General features: G+C 37.1%; 2 protein-coding genes across 2 annotated transcripts in view; one reads left to right on the top strand and one right to left on the bottom strand.

The window, feature by feature from the left end:
- The window catches only part of LOC135773399 (uncharacterized), a 36,012-nt gene extending 22,210 nt beyond the window's left edge, over nt 1-13,802 (bottom strand). Inside the window, exons 1-8 of the mRNA XM_065282957.2 lie at nt 13,617-13,802; nt 12,228-12,485; nt 8,365-8,643; nt 6,816-7,097; nt 6,574-6,669; nt 6,317-6,334; nt 6,158-6,202; nt 3,459-3,700 (exon numbers count right to left, since the gene is read on the bottom strand). Coding sequence (XP_065139029.1) covers nt 3,459-3,700; nt 6,158-6,202; nt 6,317-6,334; nt 6,574-6,669; nt 6,816-7,097; nt 8,365-8,643; nt 12,228-12,485; nt 13,617-13,665 — 1,269 coding nt within the window. The 5' untranslated portion in view covers nt 13,666-13,802. The remainder of the gene's footprint in view (nt 1-3,458; nt 3,701-6,157; nt 6,203-6,316; nt 6,335-6,573; nt 6,670-6,815; nt 7,098-8,364; nt 8,644-12,227; nt 12,486-13,616) is intronic.
- Nucleotides 1,403-4,627, top strand: tapbp.1 (TAP binding protein (tapasin), tandem duplicate 1). Its single transcript, XM_065286723.2, has 8 exons — nt 1,403-1,549; nt 1,725-1,919; nt 2,330-2,578; nt 2,863-3,222; nt 3,436-3,759; nt 3,896-3,997; nt 4,099-4,127; nt 4,245-4,627. The coding sequence occupies exons 1-8, from the start codon at nt 1,492-1,494 to the stop codon at nt 4,254-4,256; spliced, it is 1,329 nt and encodes a 442-aa protein (XP_065142795.1). The 5' UTR covers nt 1,403-1,491; the 3' UTR covers nt 4,257-4,627.
- Nucleotides 13,803-17,355: the final 3,553 nt, after the last annotated feature.

Here is a 17,355-nt window from a genome sequence, read left to right as displayed (position 1 = left end):
TAGCGCATCACTTGGTACTACAGTAAGACAACCACGGTAGGTTGAAAGAACATAAAACACTGACGTCCCAGAATAGAAAATTCTGCTCACTTAAAAATGCAATTTTTCATTTATCTGTTAACATAAATTTATTTATTTTTTCCATATGGACTGTGATATTGCAGGGACTTTGTTTCAGAAATTATCCTTAGATTAAATTGGCTAAAGTGTTTTGTCAACGATAGGTTACATTTCTCTAAATTCCCACATTAACTAAGTGGCTAGATGAAATGTGACAGTAAAATGTTCCCAGCATTATCATCGTAATTGATTTTCTACTAGTGAGAATTAAATAGAGATCTGCATAACTCAATTTTTACTAATTATAATTATGATAGGAGAGCTAATGGTCAAACTGAACAAAAGCCTGAAAACCCTTAACTGACTATCACCAAACTGAACGTAGTGTGCCAAGTGTTTACGTCTATCAGGCAGTTTCAATACATTCTTGTATACGTATTTTAAAATTTAAATATCCCCATAGTTTTATCAAGATTTAGATTATAAATTTAGATTATTAAACCAACTCTATCCTAACACTTTTCGACACAATTTATGCTGAAAATGATTTTACTTAAATATGTGTAGAAAAACTGAAAATAATTTACATTAAACACATCTAAGACTGATTAGCCCTAACTAATTGGTGGTCAGACTACTAGTGGCTATCCAAGCGGTCAAAAAGTTTAAATGATGGCCGTCAGTCCAAGACTGGCACCCTACCGCTAAACAGGCTCCCATGTCCCTAGCGTGACGAGTCACCCATTTCACAAATTTCTTAAACTAAACACGGACACAACTTGTTTTATAATTGCATGCAACCTAGACAATATATATGATAAACAAATTAAAATCAGAACATTTTTACAGTAGCCCACAGAAATAACCTTATATAGCAATGAGTAAATAAATTTTGTCCAACCTCTGAAAGTTTTAAATAAATAATATATATCCTTAAAAAAACATACATGCAAATAAACAATGCCAACTAACACTGGCCATACAGCTTGGCGTATCTGCTGTAATCACATTACAAGAGATGATGATAAAATGCTTTTTCCCGTGTCCCTAATGCACTCGGTAATGTCTCGGTTCCCTGAAACCACGTGACAAAATATCCAAGGAGTACGGTTTATTGGCGTAGAGCGCCACCTTGTGCAGACTAATGATAGAAAAACAACAACACGCATACTGTATGTTGGTATGTTGTGTCTCCGTTTTTATCCTTAGAGGCAATTCCCCCTCTTTGTTACAATAACTGTGTGTTACCAGTAGACTGTGCACCTTTTCGAAATGGCACGAAACATAATCGCTAATCGATCCGTCATTTGCGCATGCGTCACACAAAACAGAAACCAAAACGCTAAAAGCGCTGCACTAATGTTTTGGGCAAACTCCGTCGTGTGTTTAATAAACTGGACACGGTAACCTGCATCATTTAATAAAGCAAGAATGTCTTTTTCGACTATTTATAAGTTGTCCATCTTCGCATTTACATTGGTTTTTGGAGGTAAGTTAATTGTTTAATTTATTTTAAACCGCTTCAAACAGCTGTAACTGAATTTACTGTAATTTGCGTCTCGTATATGATCGTATTTAAAGTTTGTGCTGCAACTATTTTCTAGTATTGCTCAGCGATAGACAGTGCAAGAGTGTGGCTAAGTCGCACCTCTCCTATCTTTCAGTCTCAGGTTCTGGATGTCCGGTTCTGGAGTGTTGGTTTGTTCAAGAGAAGCCGGGTCATGGAGGGGGTCTGTCAGTACCAATGAGTCAAGAGAAATCTCTAATGTTCATCACAACTGAAGCCTACAGTGAAGATACAATAAATGATCTTCATCCTCCAGCAGATATCAGCCCATCCAGAATTTACTATGTGACAGGTCAGTCTTAAGACTTTTAAGATGTGAAAAATGAAAATGAAAAATGAAAAAAAAGAAAGATGTGTGATGATTTGTTAACTATATAATATTACAGCTTAGTAGTTGCTGTAACTGAACCTGACAGCCCTAAAATCCAAGATGATGCTCTAGACCAGTGGTTCTCAACTCCAGTCCTTGGGACCCACTGCTCTGCACATTTTGGATGTCTCCCTTATTTAACACACCTGATTCAGATCATCAGCTCGTTAGGATAGATTCCATGAACTGAACTGAGTGTGTCAGATATGAGAGACATCCAAAATGTGCAGAGCAGCAGGTCCCGAGGACTGGAGTTGAGAATCACTGCTCTAGACTAGAGTGTTTTGTTTGCACAACAAACTATGTAATGCATAAATTGTCATTCAATTTAGATCCAGCCGGCACGTTCTGTAGTTCAGCCCTGAATCCAGCCAAAGGTTCTGTGAATAAACCCAAATGTGAGATAAATCCTTTCATGCCTCACGCCTCTATGGTAAGATGGGCATCTGCTTTGACTGACTCCGCCCAAAGTCCCATCTACCTGCAAGCTGATTGGTTCTCAGTGGCAGCACAAGGACTTGATGAGCAGCTGACATTATCCAATATTATGCGAGCACCCTTAACTTCTAAAGAGCCAAATGGTACATAGCCTAAGTTTTTATATTTTGCTAAAGTAATAGATTATGTATTTACAGTATTAAACCTTTTAAAAGTTGATCAGTGAAGTTTGTATTAATTAAGTGTGTTCATTTACATTTATTGATGTGTTGTTGTAGCTTACATTCAAAAATACAATAGCTACAAATAATGGATTTAAGAAATAACTTTAACTTTGTTTTCCTTTTTCCCTGATATATCTGATAAGCTATGTTTATTTGTCTTTTTTCCTTCCTTACTTGTATTGTTTTTCTGTCTCTTTCTAAAGTAATTCTCAGTGTCTCCAGTAAAACCCCATCAGTCCGCTCTAGACTGGGTGAGGAGGTTCTTCTGGACTGTGGGTTTTGGGTAGACCCATCATCTCCACTTCATGGCTCTGGTTTCTCTATTGAGTGGCGTTATCAGTTTCGGGGTGAAGGACGGCTGATTGTTGCTTATGATGGCAAGAACGATCGGTTTTCTGAGACATCAGAGACAGGAGCAAATATTGACATCCCAGCTCTCTATGAGACAGGCAATGCATCTCTGATCTTAGAAGAGGCTCAAGTGAGACATTCAGGAACTTACATCTGTACAGTTTATCTACCACACCTGCTGGCACAGGTAGCTGTGGACCTGGAGATTGTCGGTATGAGATTGACTGTCTATTGTCTATTTCATATCATTGTCATATTTGTATAAACCATAATAGCTAATTCTGTAGCTGACTAATTGATTAAATTCATTTTATATGCATTGTCATCTTAGACTAGTTTATACAGTCAACATTTGTTATATATAGAATATAAAGACATATAGAAGTGTAACCACTGTGTCTTTCCTTTTTCTTGTGTCTTTTTAGAGCCTCCATCTCTCTCCATCTACCCGTCTCCTCTTCCTCTGCTTGTACCTGGGCAGGTGGTGGTGGCTCAGTGTGAGGCGTCTGGTTTTGCTCCTCACATACTGGAGCTGAGCTGGGAGTTTACTGGTGCCGATGGGAAGTCTCGATCTCTGGGTCAGGGGAGTGTGACGGGTCACAGACAGGCATCTGATGGGACCTTCAGTCAGAGCACCCGGCTGGAGTTGGACACAGGGAAACTGAGGCTCGGACGTGGTGGTGAGGTCACCTGTGTAGCCAAACATCATGGAGAAATGAGGCGATCAAGTGCAACACTCAATGTGATTGGTGAGTCATGCCATGGAAAGATGGTAATACTTTTCTTGGAAAGACTAAAATGCTAAATATATGTTTAAGATTTGTATTAATATTTAGGTTATTGTATTGATATCAGGTGTGAGTGTTTATATTGTGTTTATATCAGGTGTTAGTGCTCCATCTATTGAAGACTCAATGGCAATGGTCGCTGTTGCTCTTGTGCTTTATGGAGTCATAAAGGTTTTGTACTGGACATTCAGTTCTTCTGGTGAGTTTGATCAGTATGATCTCTATAATACCCAATTATTTAGCATCACAAAAGCTATCATTACAGTTATATTGACATAAGAATGTAAACTGTTTTTGTAGACTCCACTGGGACTGAATTAAATGAAAAGGTAATATACTGTTTGTAATATTATAAACTTTACTGTCAAAAGTTTAATATGAGATGCCTTTAGTAGACATATGTAAGTCATCTGTATATTTATTGTGCGTCTCTTTCTCTTTTGTAGAAGGAGAAGTAAACCTGGTCTTGGAGGTGATGTCACCCAATGTCTTCTCAGTCTGGAGGTTTTGTTTTTCCTTATCCAACAGATAGTTCATTGTTTTTCTTTAAACTACACTTTAGGAACAAATGAGACAGATGATGGTCCCCAGAAATTAAAAACTTTTGGGAATAACTTATTTGTGAAAATTATACTTGAAATAACTTTTTTCAATTCTAAAAAAAAAAACCTTTTCTGTGACGGTGTGTGTTATTAAAATAAGCTGTATATAAATTCAATAGACTTATGTGGTCCCTGATTTGTTTGTGTGTATGTTGGCAATTTTTTTTGCATCTTAAAGATTGTAATAATAATTGTGCAAATGCCAAAAATAAAACCATTACATTTGGTTTTTGTGTGATTGCATTTCATATTATTGCCACTATGTGCCATGATCAACATTGATATTCATTGTTGATCATGTATAAAACATTCAGCATAATAGTGTAAGTCAACAGTAAATATGAATAAAGTGGATGATAATAGCAAAACATGGATAAACTGTCAAAGGATCTTTACAATAAGGTTGTATTTGTTAATAGTAGTAAATGCATTAGTTAACATGAACTAACAATGAGCAAAATAGTTTATTAGCATGTATTATTCTTTGTTAATTCCAGTTTTGTAGCAATTGTTCATGTTCATGTTGTATTAACTAATGTTAACAGTTAAAACTTTTCATTTTAATAATAATGTATTAGTAAATGCTGAAATTCACATGAACTAAGATTAATAAACGCTGTAGAAGTATTGTTCATTGTTAGTAAATGTTAGCTAATGCATTAAGTAATGTTAACAAATACAACCTTATTGTAAAGTGTTACGTGTAAGTGTTTAGAGGCGATGTTACATTCAAATCACCAAGAGTGATTATTTTCTATGAGTAATTACTTTCCTCTTTATATAAGTGCCTCATATTATACAAGGTTTTTTGTCTCTAATAAGTGACAACTAACATAAAGAGATTTCACAAAGTCAAAGACAGTTTATTTATAAAGCACTTTTTTTTAAAACAACAAGTGTTCATCAAAGTCCTGTACACAGACAGAATACATAACAAACAGTCAACACCACAGCAGAAAGACATCAAGGCACCATAAAACAATAAAGGAAAGCAGCTCTTACATAGCGTCACATCCCAAACTATTAAAATAAGTTTTAAGGCCCGACACAAGAACAAAACCAGGCATTAGAATTATTTATACCCTACTACTACTGTAAGCAGGTGTCCTATGAAATCACACAAACTATATTTATATCTAAAATTGTTTAGATTTATTGTCTGTGAGGTAAAACAGACGTAAAACACATAGGGATCATGATCTTCAAAAAGTGAAATGTTTAACACAAATGAGTTCCTTTCTACTGCTTAGTACTAAACATAAAGTAACAAAAGTTTTAACATCAATCTCTAATTTCTATAATATTTAACTCATTATTAAATAGTATACATCCAATCAATGTTTACATTCAGTTAGAAAAGATTGTAGAATAATCCCATTACAGAAACATAAATGTACTCAAAAAACCCTGTTATGTGTGTGTGTGAGAAGGAGACAGAGAAAATCTGAGATGTACACAACTAAACATCATTTTGTTGGTCAAATTTGTACCCACAAATAAGCTGAGCCCACAAAGCTTCTTTTTGGAGACAGTTTTCTGTATAGTTTTTATAATTATGTATATTAAAACAATAGACGTCTGTGCTAAGTAAATGTATGTGTGTAAGAAGAGTGAAACATGACTGACAGCAGGTCTCTTAATCTCTTAATTGTCCAGTGTGACCTAATATGGCAGAAGAAACAAATGTTATATTCATTGCACTTGAATGAGACATTTGCATTGACTGAGAAATAATCACACACTTACATCATATCTTTATGGTCCTATCTGACTGCTAGAGCTGTTAGATCCACCATCAGAGGCTACAACAAAAAAATGAAAAATACAAATCAGGTTGTTCATTTAACAATCCTAATTCTACTTTTTATGCTTATAAAATGCATGTATTTGAGAGATACACAGACAGAGGCACTTACTGTTGACAGGTTTAAAGCCTAAAGAACAAAAACAATCAGAGAAAATAAGTTCAACAAGTCAGTGATTTAAATCAACAATGTCAAATTAATAGTGCAGTAATAGTTTAAAACTTCTAATAGTACTATTGATTTTAGACATTAAAACTGTATTTACTTATACCATACGAGAAGCCAAGATACAATTAGAGCAGCCCAGAAATGTATGAAGTGACCAGAACAGTGAGTATATTCAAAAAGTTTAAAGTGTCTGTTTTCACCTTTCTTTTTTTGATAGAACTTAAGTCCAGCAATACCAGCAACAAGTAACAGGACAACAGCAGCAACAACACCAACGATAATGCCAACAGAATCTCCTGTTTGAAAACAATGTATCAGATTAATGTCAGACAATGCCACTAGCCAGTAAAGATACAGTACAGAACTTTGCAACAGATTAAAAAATATTGTGATTTCTAAAGCACACTGTTATATTCGGAGCCACTCATTTAATCTCTCTTACCATTGTTTGTTCTGATCTTATCTTTTGTCACTTTCTTGCCCTGATGTTCAACCACACATCTGAACTTGTTGTTATTCAGCTCATCAGGTTTAACTTTAAGTGTGCTTGATTTCTGATAAGTTCCATCTTCATTAGGAACAAGTTCACCAAGATCCACATCCTCATCATGCTCTTGATCATTTTTCAGCCAGGTGATAGTTACTTTACAGGGGTAGAAACCTGTAGCATGACAGATTAGTGGAGAAGAGGAATCCTTCTGGATGAGAGAAACCTCAGGAGAAACTGTAAAGACAAAGAGAGATTAGAACTTAAACCACCACTACTTTATTATAAATCTTTCTATTTATTGAGGTTATTGACTAATGCCTTATAAAGTTTAATAGTTAAAGGGACACTTCACCCATTTGCATTAATCTTTGTATAGTTAGAACCCCAGTCATGTTTTTGAATGGTCATGCATCATTTCCTCAGTTGCCACTGAGACAGGAGAAATACAGATTTCAGTGTTGCACTTCCTTCTTTCAATGATGTGAAAATCATAATTTTGCATCATTGAAAGCAGGAAGTCCAATATCTTTGTTGAGAGGGTGAGACTACAAACACCCCTTTTCTCGGTCAAATAGGCACCAAATTCGAAATGTATGTTACATTTCGACTACAAATATGATGCACTTTCAATAAAGATTAATGTTTCTATGAGTGAAATGCTCCTTTAAGCAAGTGTAACAAATTGGGGTGAAAATGCAAGGATAAACAGTGCTTGTCTGCATAATATCTGGCAGTAGAGACTTGCCTAAACTAGAATGAAATCATTCTGCTTTATCTTTTCACTGACCAAAAACATGATCTGTACAGCATACTGTAGAATACTAAAATTAATTTGAATAATATAACAGCAGAACTAGTGATTACATCTAAACAAAAATATACTGTCCCTACAACAGTTAGCCTGGTTCTACCAGACTCTCGTACATTTCATTTGTACAGAGAGTCTGGCCTCTCTCCATTGAGAAACGTTTACTTCCTTGTAGGCGGGTTCTCTGTTAAAGTTCAACACTATTGGATCTGGCCAGAGTCACTCAGGATCTGCCATTGCCAATCGCTAACGTGTGGTCGTGACGTATATCATGCGCCCAAACCGGACGAAAACAACAAGTCCGAATGATCAGAGGATTGTTCAGGAAAAGATGTCTGTCAACGAGAGATGCAGGTTTTGTTCACCGAATTTAAGAATCTAAATGTATATTTGACACTAAGGACTGACGCACAACATCAACGTCATCGTTCTCAGCCACTCCCTCTGTTCGCTGATTGGTCCTACAAAAATTTGATTTCTCGAAACGCTAGAATAGACCGAAATCCCAGACATAGTACTGAAGGAAAATGAAATTGAGCGGAAGTGCGTAAGAGGACGCAGCCAGGCTATACAACAGTAGCAAATGTAAAAGATTTAATGTCTTTAAACAATAACTTCTAGTGAAGTTTTTTTGCTTTGTTTCACACAAAAATGATCTGTTGTGAAAAGTATTTGATAAGAAATTATGTTCACCTAGTTTCTCATGGATGTCTTTTTCATACTGCAGGTACTTCTTCATCCAATCAACACATTCAGTGGTGAAGTACTGTTTATTATTCTCAAGCAGGGCTCTGTTATTGTTCCACTTTTGTGTTGTGATGACTCCCTGTTGAATCGGTGAAATCCATCTCAGCTCCTTCAAATCCAGAGACAGAAAATCCTCTCCATCATATCCATGCTGCATGAATCCATCTGTAGCTCCAGTCTCATCATCCAATTCACAGCCGTACAAAAACTGGATTGTGTGCACACCTGATTAATAAACAGAGACACAGAGAAGTATAAAATGTGTTCAGCTTCCTCTTCTGCTGTTAACATGTAATCTTTGATCATGTGATAAACATTTCTGCCTAATTGTAGTGCGCTCTGAATGGAGGTGGGATCTTATGCTTTCAAAGATAGATTTCTATGACTAGCCTCTCCAAAACTGCCTTTTATACCTTTAGATGGCACACATAAAGGTCTGTTCACATAGATAGTACCTCAGGTTAACATTGTAGAAAGTTGGCCTTAACTTATTTCACATACAGGCGATTACATATAGTTCACAAGACACAAGGTTAACTGAACTAACAAAATAACCCAGTTTACATATGTAAATATTTTATGTATCTTCTGAAGAGCTTACTAAAGCTGAGGACACACCTAACAACTTGATAAAACATTCTAAGATTGGACTCGACACACATAAAAAATGTTTCTTGCATAAATTATTATGTTGGCTTTGAAAAAGCCAATATATTGTTATTGCTATTAAACTTATTATTATTCTTCTTAGCACCCCAAAATTTCTGACACTAAAGGGCGATTTATAGTCGTGCGTAGGTCCTACGGCGTAGCAGCGACGGCGTAGGTTTTTCATTTATACTTGTGCGTCGCCGTCCGCGTCGACGTGCAAACACACGCGAAACCGCTGGTTGGCAGTAATCACGGGTGTAACCACAGTAGCAGCAGAAGTCGTCACAGAAGAAGAAGCTAAGCAATTTAACCCACAAACGAAGAAGAAATAGCAACTTGTTGTGTATAATTTGAGAAGACCAGCAATGATGGAAGTAAATAAACAGCGACTTATGTTGCAGTTTGAGTTAAATCACTCCTCAACTTGGCTCATCTTTGTTTTCACCGTCTGAAACGGAAATACCTATGACGCAGTTTTTTTACCTGACGGGAGGGGTTCTGGTGGACCAATCACAGCGCTTACGGTCCGCGTAGAGCCGACGCGCTGTTAGAAATTTTGTGAGGTGCGCGTCAGGCTACGCAGAGCTACGCACAGGCTACGGATAGCCTACGCCGTAGCTACGCCCTAGGACCTACGCACGACTATAAATCGCCCTTAACTCGTCCTAGAGCTTTCAAGCTACATGCACCAAATTTTCCATGGACCTTAAGACTGGTCTGACTTAGTGTGCTATATCTTTTCTAACTGATGGGACCTTCCGAATTCCTAAACAGGGCGCTCAAACACCCCAAAACTCCCATTTACTTAACATGGAGACAAACTTTGACGGGTCACAGCTGCAAGTGAGAAACTTGTAGAAACTTGTGGCTTACCACATTTAAGGAGGCTGACAGGCTCTGTAAGAACATACATCAAAATGGGGTGTAAGCTGTACCCCTGGGGTGTAAGAGGCCCCCAAAAATTCCCATTGACTTATAATGGGGCAGGAAACATGCCCATATAAGGGAATAAAAGCGTCCCAGATGGAATATCTTCACTTTAGAGTGTCGTAGAGACATGGGGGTGGGTTCATTTTACTCAGTCATTCAATTAGTCTCTTAGGACCGCCCCAGATCTATTAAGCCACGCCCCTAGCAACAATTTTGGGTACCCTAGCAACATCTCCCATAGACTACCATTATAAAAAGCCCAGATGGATATCTTTACACCAGAGTGTCATAGAGACATAGGGGTGGGCTCATTTTACTCAGGCATCCAATCAGTCTTAATAGGATTCTTATTAAGGCATTAAGCCACGCCCCTAGCAACCAAATATGAGCACCCTAGCAACATAATAAACAAAGCCTTATATCTCTGGATCTGAACATCATAGAGACATGGGGGTTGGGTCTTTTGGCCATGTTAGCTTCATGCTAGCTTCATGCTAAGTCATACTAGCTTCATGCTAGTTTCATGCTAGCTTTATGCTAATTTCATAATAAATCTTACTAACTTTATGCTAAATCATGCTAACTTCATGTTAAATCTTGTTAGCTGCACTTTAAATAGTGCTAGCTTCATGCTAATCATACTAGCATCATGCTAATCATGCTAGTTTCATGTTAAATCATGCTAGCTTCATACTAATCATGCTAAACTCATGCTTACTTCATGTTAAACATGCTAGCCTCATGCTAGCTTCATGCTAATCATGCTAACATTATGTTAGCTTCATGCTAATCATACTAGCATCATGCTAATCATGCTAGTTTCATGTTAAATCATGCTAGCTTCATACTAATCATGCTAAACTCATGCTTACTTCATGTTAATCATGCTAGCCTCATGCTAGCTTCATGCTAATCATGCTAACATTATGTTAGCTTCATGTTAATCATGCTAGCTTCATGCTAATCATCTTAGCTTCATGCTAATCATGCTAGCATCATGCTAGCTTAATGCTAATCATGCTAGCTTCCTGCTTATCATGCTAGCTTCATGCTAATCATGCTAGCATTATGCTAGCTTCATGCTAATCATGCTAACATCATGTTAGCTTCATGCTAATCATGCTAGCATCATGCTAGCTTCATGCTAATCTTACTAGTTTCATGTTTACTTCATGGTAATCATGCTAACATCATGCTAGCTTCATGCTAATCCTGCTAGCATCATGCTAGCTTCAGGCTAATCATGCTAGCTTCATGCTAATCATGCTAACATCATGCTAACATCATGCTAATCATGCTACCATTATGCTAATCATGCTACCATCATGCTAATCATGTTAACATCATGCTAGCTTTATGCTAATCATGCTAACATCATGCTAGCTTTATGCTAATCATGCTAGCATCATGCTAACTTTATGCTAATCATGCTAGCATCATGCTAGCTTTATGCTAATCATGCTAGCATCATGCTAACTTCATGCTAATCATGCTAACATCATGCTAGCTTCATGCTAATCATGCTAGCATCATCCTAGATTCATGCTAATCATGTTATCATCATGCTAGTTTCATGCTAATCATGCTAGCATCATGTTATCTTCATGTTAATCATGTTAGCTTCATGCTAGCTTCATGGTAATCAAGTTAGCTTCATGTTAGCTTCATGCTAATCATGTTAGCATCATGCTAAATCATGCTACCTTCATACTTAAACATACTAACAGCCAGATAGCCTACTAAACTAAACTGCTGTCAAACCGTTTTAAACGTTCAGGCTACGCTTTTTCAAGCCAACATAAAGTTTGTCTTCAAACTTTAATATCTAGTTTTTATCTGTGATTGTAAACAAAGACTGAGCACAACTGGAAAAGATCGGACATTATAATCAAATTACAGTAATAATCTGTGCGAAAATCATTAGATGTGTCCCCATCTTAAATGATAAAAAAACAATATTTAACACAATATTAACAATTGACAGCAATCATTTTGTTCAAAAGTTTATCTAAAATAAAAACAAAATTCTATTTTTTATAATTCCTCTTATTTTTTAAATGATTAACATGTAAATGTAAATTCATGATTCTAACTGTAAATAGGCAGTCTTTCAAAAAACTTGTGATACAGAGTAAAAACCTCATGTAATTGTGGGATGAAGTTAATGTTAATAGTCAGCTATATGTGATTGTGCTGTGTGTGAATATGTGTGTTCTTGACCAACACACCTCCTGTCTGGTTGAATCGTTCTTTTACCACTTGAATGTTGTTTCTGGACACTTGATGGTTGCCGATCAGTATCTGGGTCACTCTGTCCCAATAATCTGCTCCATTCCGTTTAATCCACTCTGTCTTTGGCACAGCTTTCTTTATGTTGCTGTCAAAGTACATGAATTCACAACCATCCAGCAGACCAACTTCAGTATACTCTGCAATGTTACTGTCTCCAGATACACCAGTGCCAAAGTATTGCAGAGAGTGTCTCGCTGTGAACATAGATGATGGAAAAAGAGAGAATTTAAATTAGTGTATTTTCCAAAAAGACCTTCAAATTTAATTAATTCAAGGTTTAGACGAATGAAAACATTAGAATGTGTCATTCTGTTATGTTTATTCAGAATTGGTAAAGACTACACAAATGTAAAAATAGGAGTTATGCAATGGTTAGTTTGATTTGGTCTGTGCATTTTGATGTTTTACTCTGGAAATATTTTTGTCAGGGACCCTGTCAGGGAAACCGCCCTTAAATGTAAGAAATGGCATTGACCATTAATTGTTTAAACAGTGTTTATAATGTTGCTGATTTTGCAGCCTTTGTTGGTCTTTGATAGGGTTACAAATACAATTGTTAAGTGTTTGTGTTTTAGTGATCATGTTCATTGTGCATTAAAGGGCAACAGATAGGCTAGAGCTTTTGATTTTAAAATATATTAGTAAATGAGAAAATTAAAATGAACTAAGTTTGATAAATGCTGTATAAACGTTGTTTATTTTTGTGCATGCTAATTTATGAAGTTAAAGTTAACAAATGAAACCGTATTGTAAACAAAATATAAGCTATACCAGGCTATTAGTTTAGCTGCCAGCCAGCCACAATAAAATAGTTTTTTGCATATCCTATTTCAACCACAACAAGCAGCAATAAATATAAAAAAGTTATACAGTTAAAATTATTATTATTATTTTTCAGAATTTAACAGCGTTAAACTGCCTTTCCCGAACTATTAATCATCATCATCAGTCTCTAGGCAAAAAAATCCTATTCAGGTATGAAACGAAACTAATTGTAGCCTAAACTGCGAAGTGTCGCTAAACACACAACGCAAGTAAAAACGTACTGTATAGGCTACTTCAAAACTGTGCCTAATATTGTATAACTAAAAACATTATGTCGCATTGGCATTTATTAATATAACGTTAGATAATAAACATGTCGTAGTTGACTTTCTAAAACGCTTAAAATGAGCGTATGCTTTATCCACGAAACAAAGGACTGTCAGCAGCAAGTGTTTATCAAAAGGGAAAATTTACAGAAATTGGATTTAATCATTGTTTAGGTCGTTAAGCATTTTAGAAAATCCCAGAAATCAAATGGAAACGATGAATAAACGACTTACTCGCATAGCTGAGATGAACTCCAAGAAGCAAAATCAATACGTGTCTCATTTTTGTTTTGTTTTTTCAAGTGAAAAAAGTATTGTTTTAAAATAGCCTAGCTTTAATAAAAACACGTCTAAATCCAAAAACTTAAGCTCCCAAGCGATCCTTCTACCAGTGCACTGCCAACACTGACTAGGCTATACAAATCCCGCCCTTCAGCAAATAGGCAATACTGAGAAGTGCAACATCATTAGTTGCTATACCAGCAGTCTCTAAAAAAATAAAACATGTAGGGTTATCTAATTACGCATTAGGCCGACAAACAAACGAACAATAAATAAATAAATAAATAATTGCTAAAAAAAAAAAACTATTGCCCACTTTCTCAAAACCTAGTGTATAGCCTACTTAAAGTAGCCTACTCCAACTACTCAGTTTTAAGTCTGTGTATGCAACGCATGCATGTGTATGCATATTTAGCAGTCCTACTGCAAAATCCCTAATATCAAAGAAAATTCAAAATGAAAAGTAAAAAATGTGCAACTGAAAAGTCAATGAGAAATTCATTCTGTCTCAGCATCCCATCTTCATGGTAGTCACAGGCTTTCATTCACATGACTGGCAACTGTGCCAGAACACAGAGGATATCCTATTTATCAACGGGCAAGTTGCTTTTCCTCTAGGCTAGGGTCCTGGGCCCGGTTGCATAAAGCACCTTAAGTGTAATTTTCCCTTAAGTTCACCCTTATGTTTCCCTTAAAATTAAGGGTGTTGCAGAAAAACCCTTAAGTTTTTTTTTTGTTGCGTCTCCATGGCAACAATAGCATTTTATAACAACAAACCGGGGTCGCTGTCATGAAACACTTTACGATTACCTTTACCTAAGAGAACCATTTAAGGTATTATATGCAAAACACTTTATTTATTCTCTTACAGTTAAGGGGAATTTACCCCTTAAGTGTCATACTTAAGGGAAAAACTTAAGGTGCTTTATGCAACCGGGCTCTTCCTCATACTCTTCCTCCTCATCAAACTCATCCACCAACTTCTTAATCTTATTCTTTGTCATTTACCACCCCCTCCTCATACTCTTCCTCCTCTACCACCACCTTGCACATACTCATCCTTATCTACCACCTTTTCCATAATACTCTTCTGCCTCATCCAACAGCTCTTACACTCTTCCTCTTTATCCACCACTGCTTTCTTAATATACTCTTCCTCCTCTGCCTCTCAGATTGTTTCCATCCATTGTTGGTATTGTAAGGGGGTGAATTTTATATCCCCCATCCATCCGTTTGGCCCAATGACGAAGTCCAAACCGCATGGGAAGGATTGATAGCGCGTTCGGTCTTTTCCGGAGCTTTGCAGATGACGTTTTGGCGTTACGTAATTTAGGTATATTTATCTCTAATCTGACTCCAAAGACAAAGATTTAGTTTATATTATATTACAAATCGGATTGATTATTACTTTTAAAACTTACAGAATTTAGATGGATGTTTGTTTATTTATTCTGATAAAGCTCTGGTATTACACTCGTTCATTCGGTTCTCACAGTCGCACATGATCCTAGTACGGGCCTCATAATTAATATACTGGTCAACGGTCGTAAGCGAATCAGTGTTGGTCGCTGCCAGAGGTTGGACTATACGCTTAAGCGGCCGCTTTCTGCGTGCTCAACTTTAAACATACTTTATTTAGTCCCCTTAGAGGTGACACTTAATTATTACAATTATTATTTCTAATCAAGATTAATGAATAGAATAACATTGAAATAAACAGAGGTTGAGGCTGACCCTATTTAGAGTAATCAGAAATGTTACTCTAAACGGAAACACAGCCTCCACGCTTCTAAGTACACTTAAACTAACGCCAATTGCTAGTCGTATCTCTCAAATCCTCAGCTGATGTATTATTCACTATCTAACTGGGATTGGGCCGATCCTAGCCTGATTTCAGTCCTTACGGTAACTACGGATACAACGATATTACTTGCAGTGTCAACATTTACCGAGCAACACAGAATAAAATCAAATATAACAATTTATTAACCAGGTAGGTAAAACATAATTCAGAAGCCAATTCACATTCCAATTCAAATACGAGAAAACAAATATAATCAAATGAGAATAATGCATACCTGGCAAGTGATGAATATCTGGTTACAGATTTCTCAAAGTAAAATAAAATACATGATGCTGTGCCAGGACAGCATCATGGGGGTGCATTTCTCGATATTGAAAGTCCCACTGAACCATTTTACATCATTCCCTTAAATATCCAGAGAGACAAAGCATATAGGAGTTTGCTACTGATTGGTTGTTGTAAAATTCAGGGGTGTTGCCTAATATACATACAGTGGGTGATTGGTCAACATCTCTAAGGTAGGAGTTGTCTCCCAACATTAGGTTAAGTTTACTTGTTTATTGTCACAGATTAACATTGAATCCTGTTGTTGTATGGAGATGTGGTGTTTGAAAATCAAGTGTAACTCTCCAGGGAGTCTCCTGTATTTGAGATAAAGTTCTGGTTCCCGAGAGGGGTGTTTTGGGGGTCTTGGTCCCCTGCCGTGAGTCCTGGAGGAAAACTTGTTGTGTTGCAAAAAAGTTCTCTTTTGATGTCCTTGCTGCCTCAGGCACCTACAGGGCACACACACTGCACTCTCGGGCATCCATGCTGTGTTCCCAGGAAGGGCTGACCTTTTGGTCAGGATCAATCAAAATTCTTACAGTATTTCCCCGCTTGGCCCCGCAGGTGAATTGTAATAGGGTACCTGCGGGGTCAGACAAAGCAAAGAGTTTTTTTTTTTTTTTTTTTTTTTAGAGTCTTTGGAACACAGATATCTGCAGTGGGGTGAGGGCACAGGTATCTGCAGTGGGCTGAGGGCACAGGTATCTGCAGTGGGCTGAGGGCACAGGTATCTGCAGTGGGCTGAGGGCACAGGTATCTGCAGTGGGCTGAGGGCACAGGTATCTGCAGTGGGCTGAGGGCACAGGTATCTGCAGTGGGCTGAGGGCACAGGTATCTGCAGTGGGCTGAGGGCACAGGTATCTGCAGTGGGCTGAGGGCACAGGTATCTGCAGTGGGCTGAGGGCACAGGTATCTGCAGTGGGCTGAGGGCACAGGTATCTGCAGTGGGCTGAGGGCACAGGTATCTGCAGTGGGCTGAGGGCACAGGTATCTGCAGTGGGCTGAGGGCAAGGGCAGCGTGTGTGGATTCCTGTGTAGATAAGGTGCCTGATGTGCAGCACTGGAACATGGTGAAGGTGAAGATCAGGGCACTGCCAATGGCACACCCTCGGAACACCCAGTCCCACCAGGTGTATGTGTAAAAGGAGCAAGTGGTACGATAGGGTCAAATATATCTGATCTGTAAAATTACCATCATTCTTTCCCACTGTTGTATTTGGAGTTTAGCTGAATTAAAAAGGTACTTGGTCTCTGGATATTCAAGGAGAGGATGCAAAAGATCAGGTTAAAACAATAAAAACATAACATTAAGGTATGCATATTATAAAAATAAAACCCAGAAAATTCTAAAATAACCTTCAAGTATGCATATTATAGATTATATGAAAATAAAAACAGAGATTGTTAAAATGATCTTCAGGTAGGCATATTATAGATTGTATAAAAATAAAACCCAGAAAATGTTAAAATAACCTTCAAGTATGCATATTATAGATTATATGAAAATAAAAACAGAGATTGTTAAAATGATCTTCAGGTAGGCATATTATAGATTGTATAAAA

The sequence above is a fragment of the Paramisgurnus dabryanus genome, chromosome 19, assembly GCF_030506205.2.
Source record: "Paramisgurnus dabryanus chromosome 19, PD_genome_1.1, whole genome shotgun sequence".
Taxonomy (NCBI): Eukaryota; Metazoa; Chordata; class Actinopteri; order Cypriniformes; family Cobitidae; genus Paramisgurnus; species Paramisgurnus dabryanus.
This window is presented reverse-complemented; position numbering and strand designations above follow the sequence as displayed.

Excerpts from the sequence above, each read along its gene's own strand:
- tapbp.1 (XM_065286723.2), top strand. The coding sequence starts at position 1,492 with ATGTCTTTTTCGACTATTTATAAGTTGTCCATCTTCGCATTTACATTG. Across the intron at positions 3,760-3,895 it reads TGCAACACTCAATGTGATTG|GTGTTAGTGCTCCATCTATT; the intron begins GTGAGTCATGCC and ends TGTTTATATCAG. Across the intron at positions 3,998-4,098 it reads CTGGACATTCAGTTCTTCTG|ACTCCACTGGGACTGAATTA; the intron begins GTGAGTTTGATC and ends CTGTTTTTGTAG.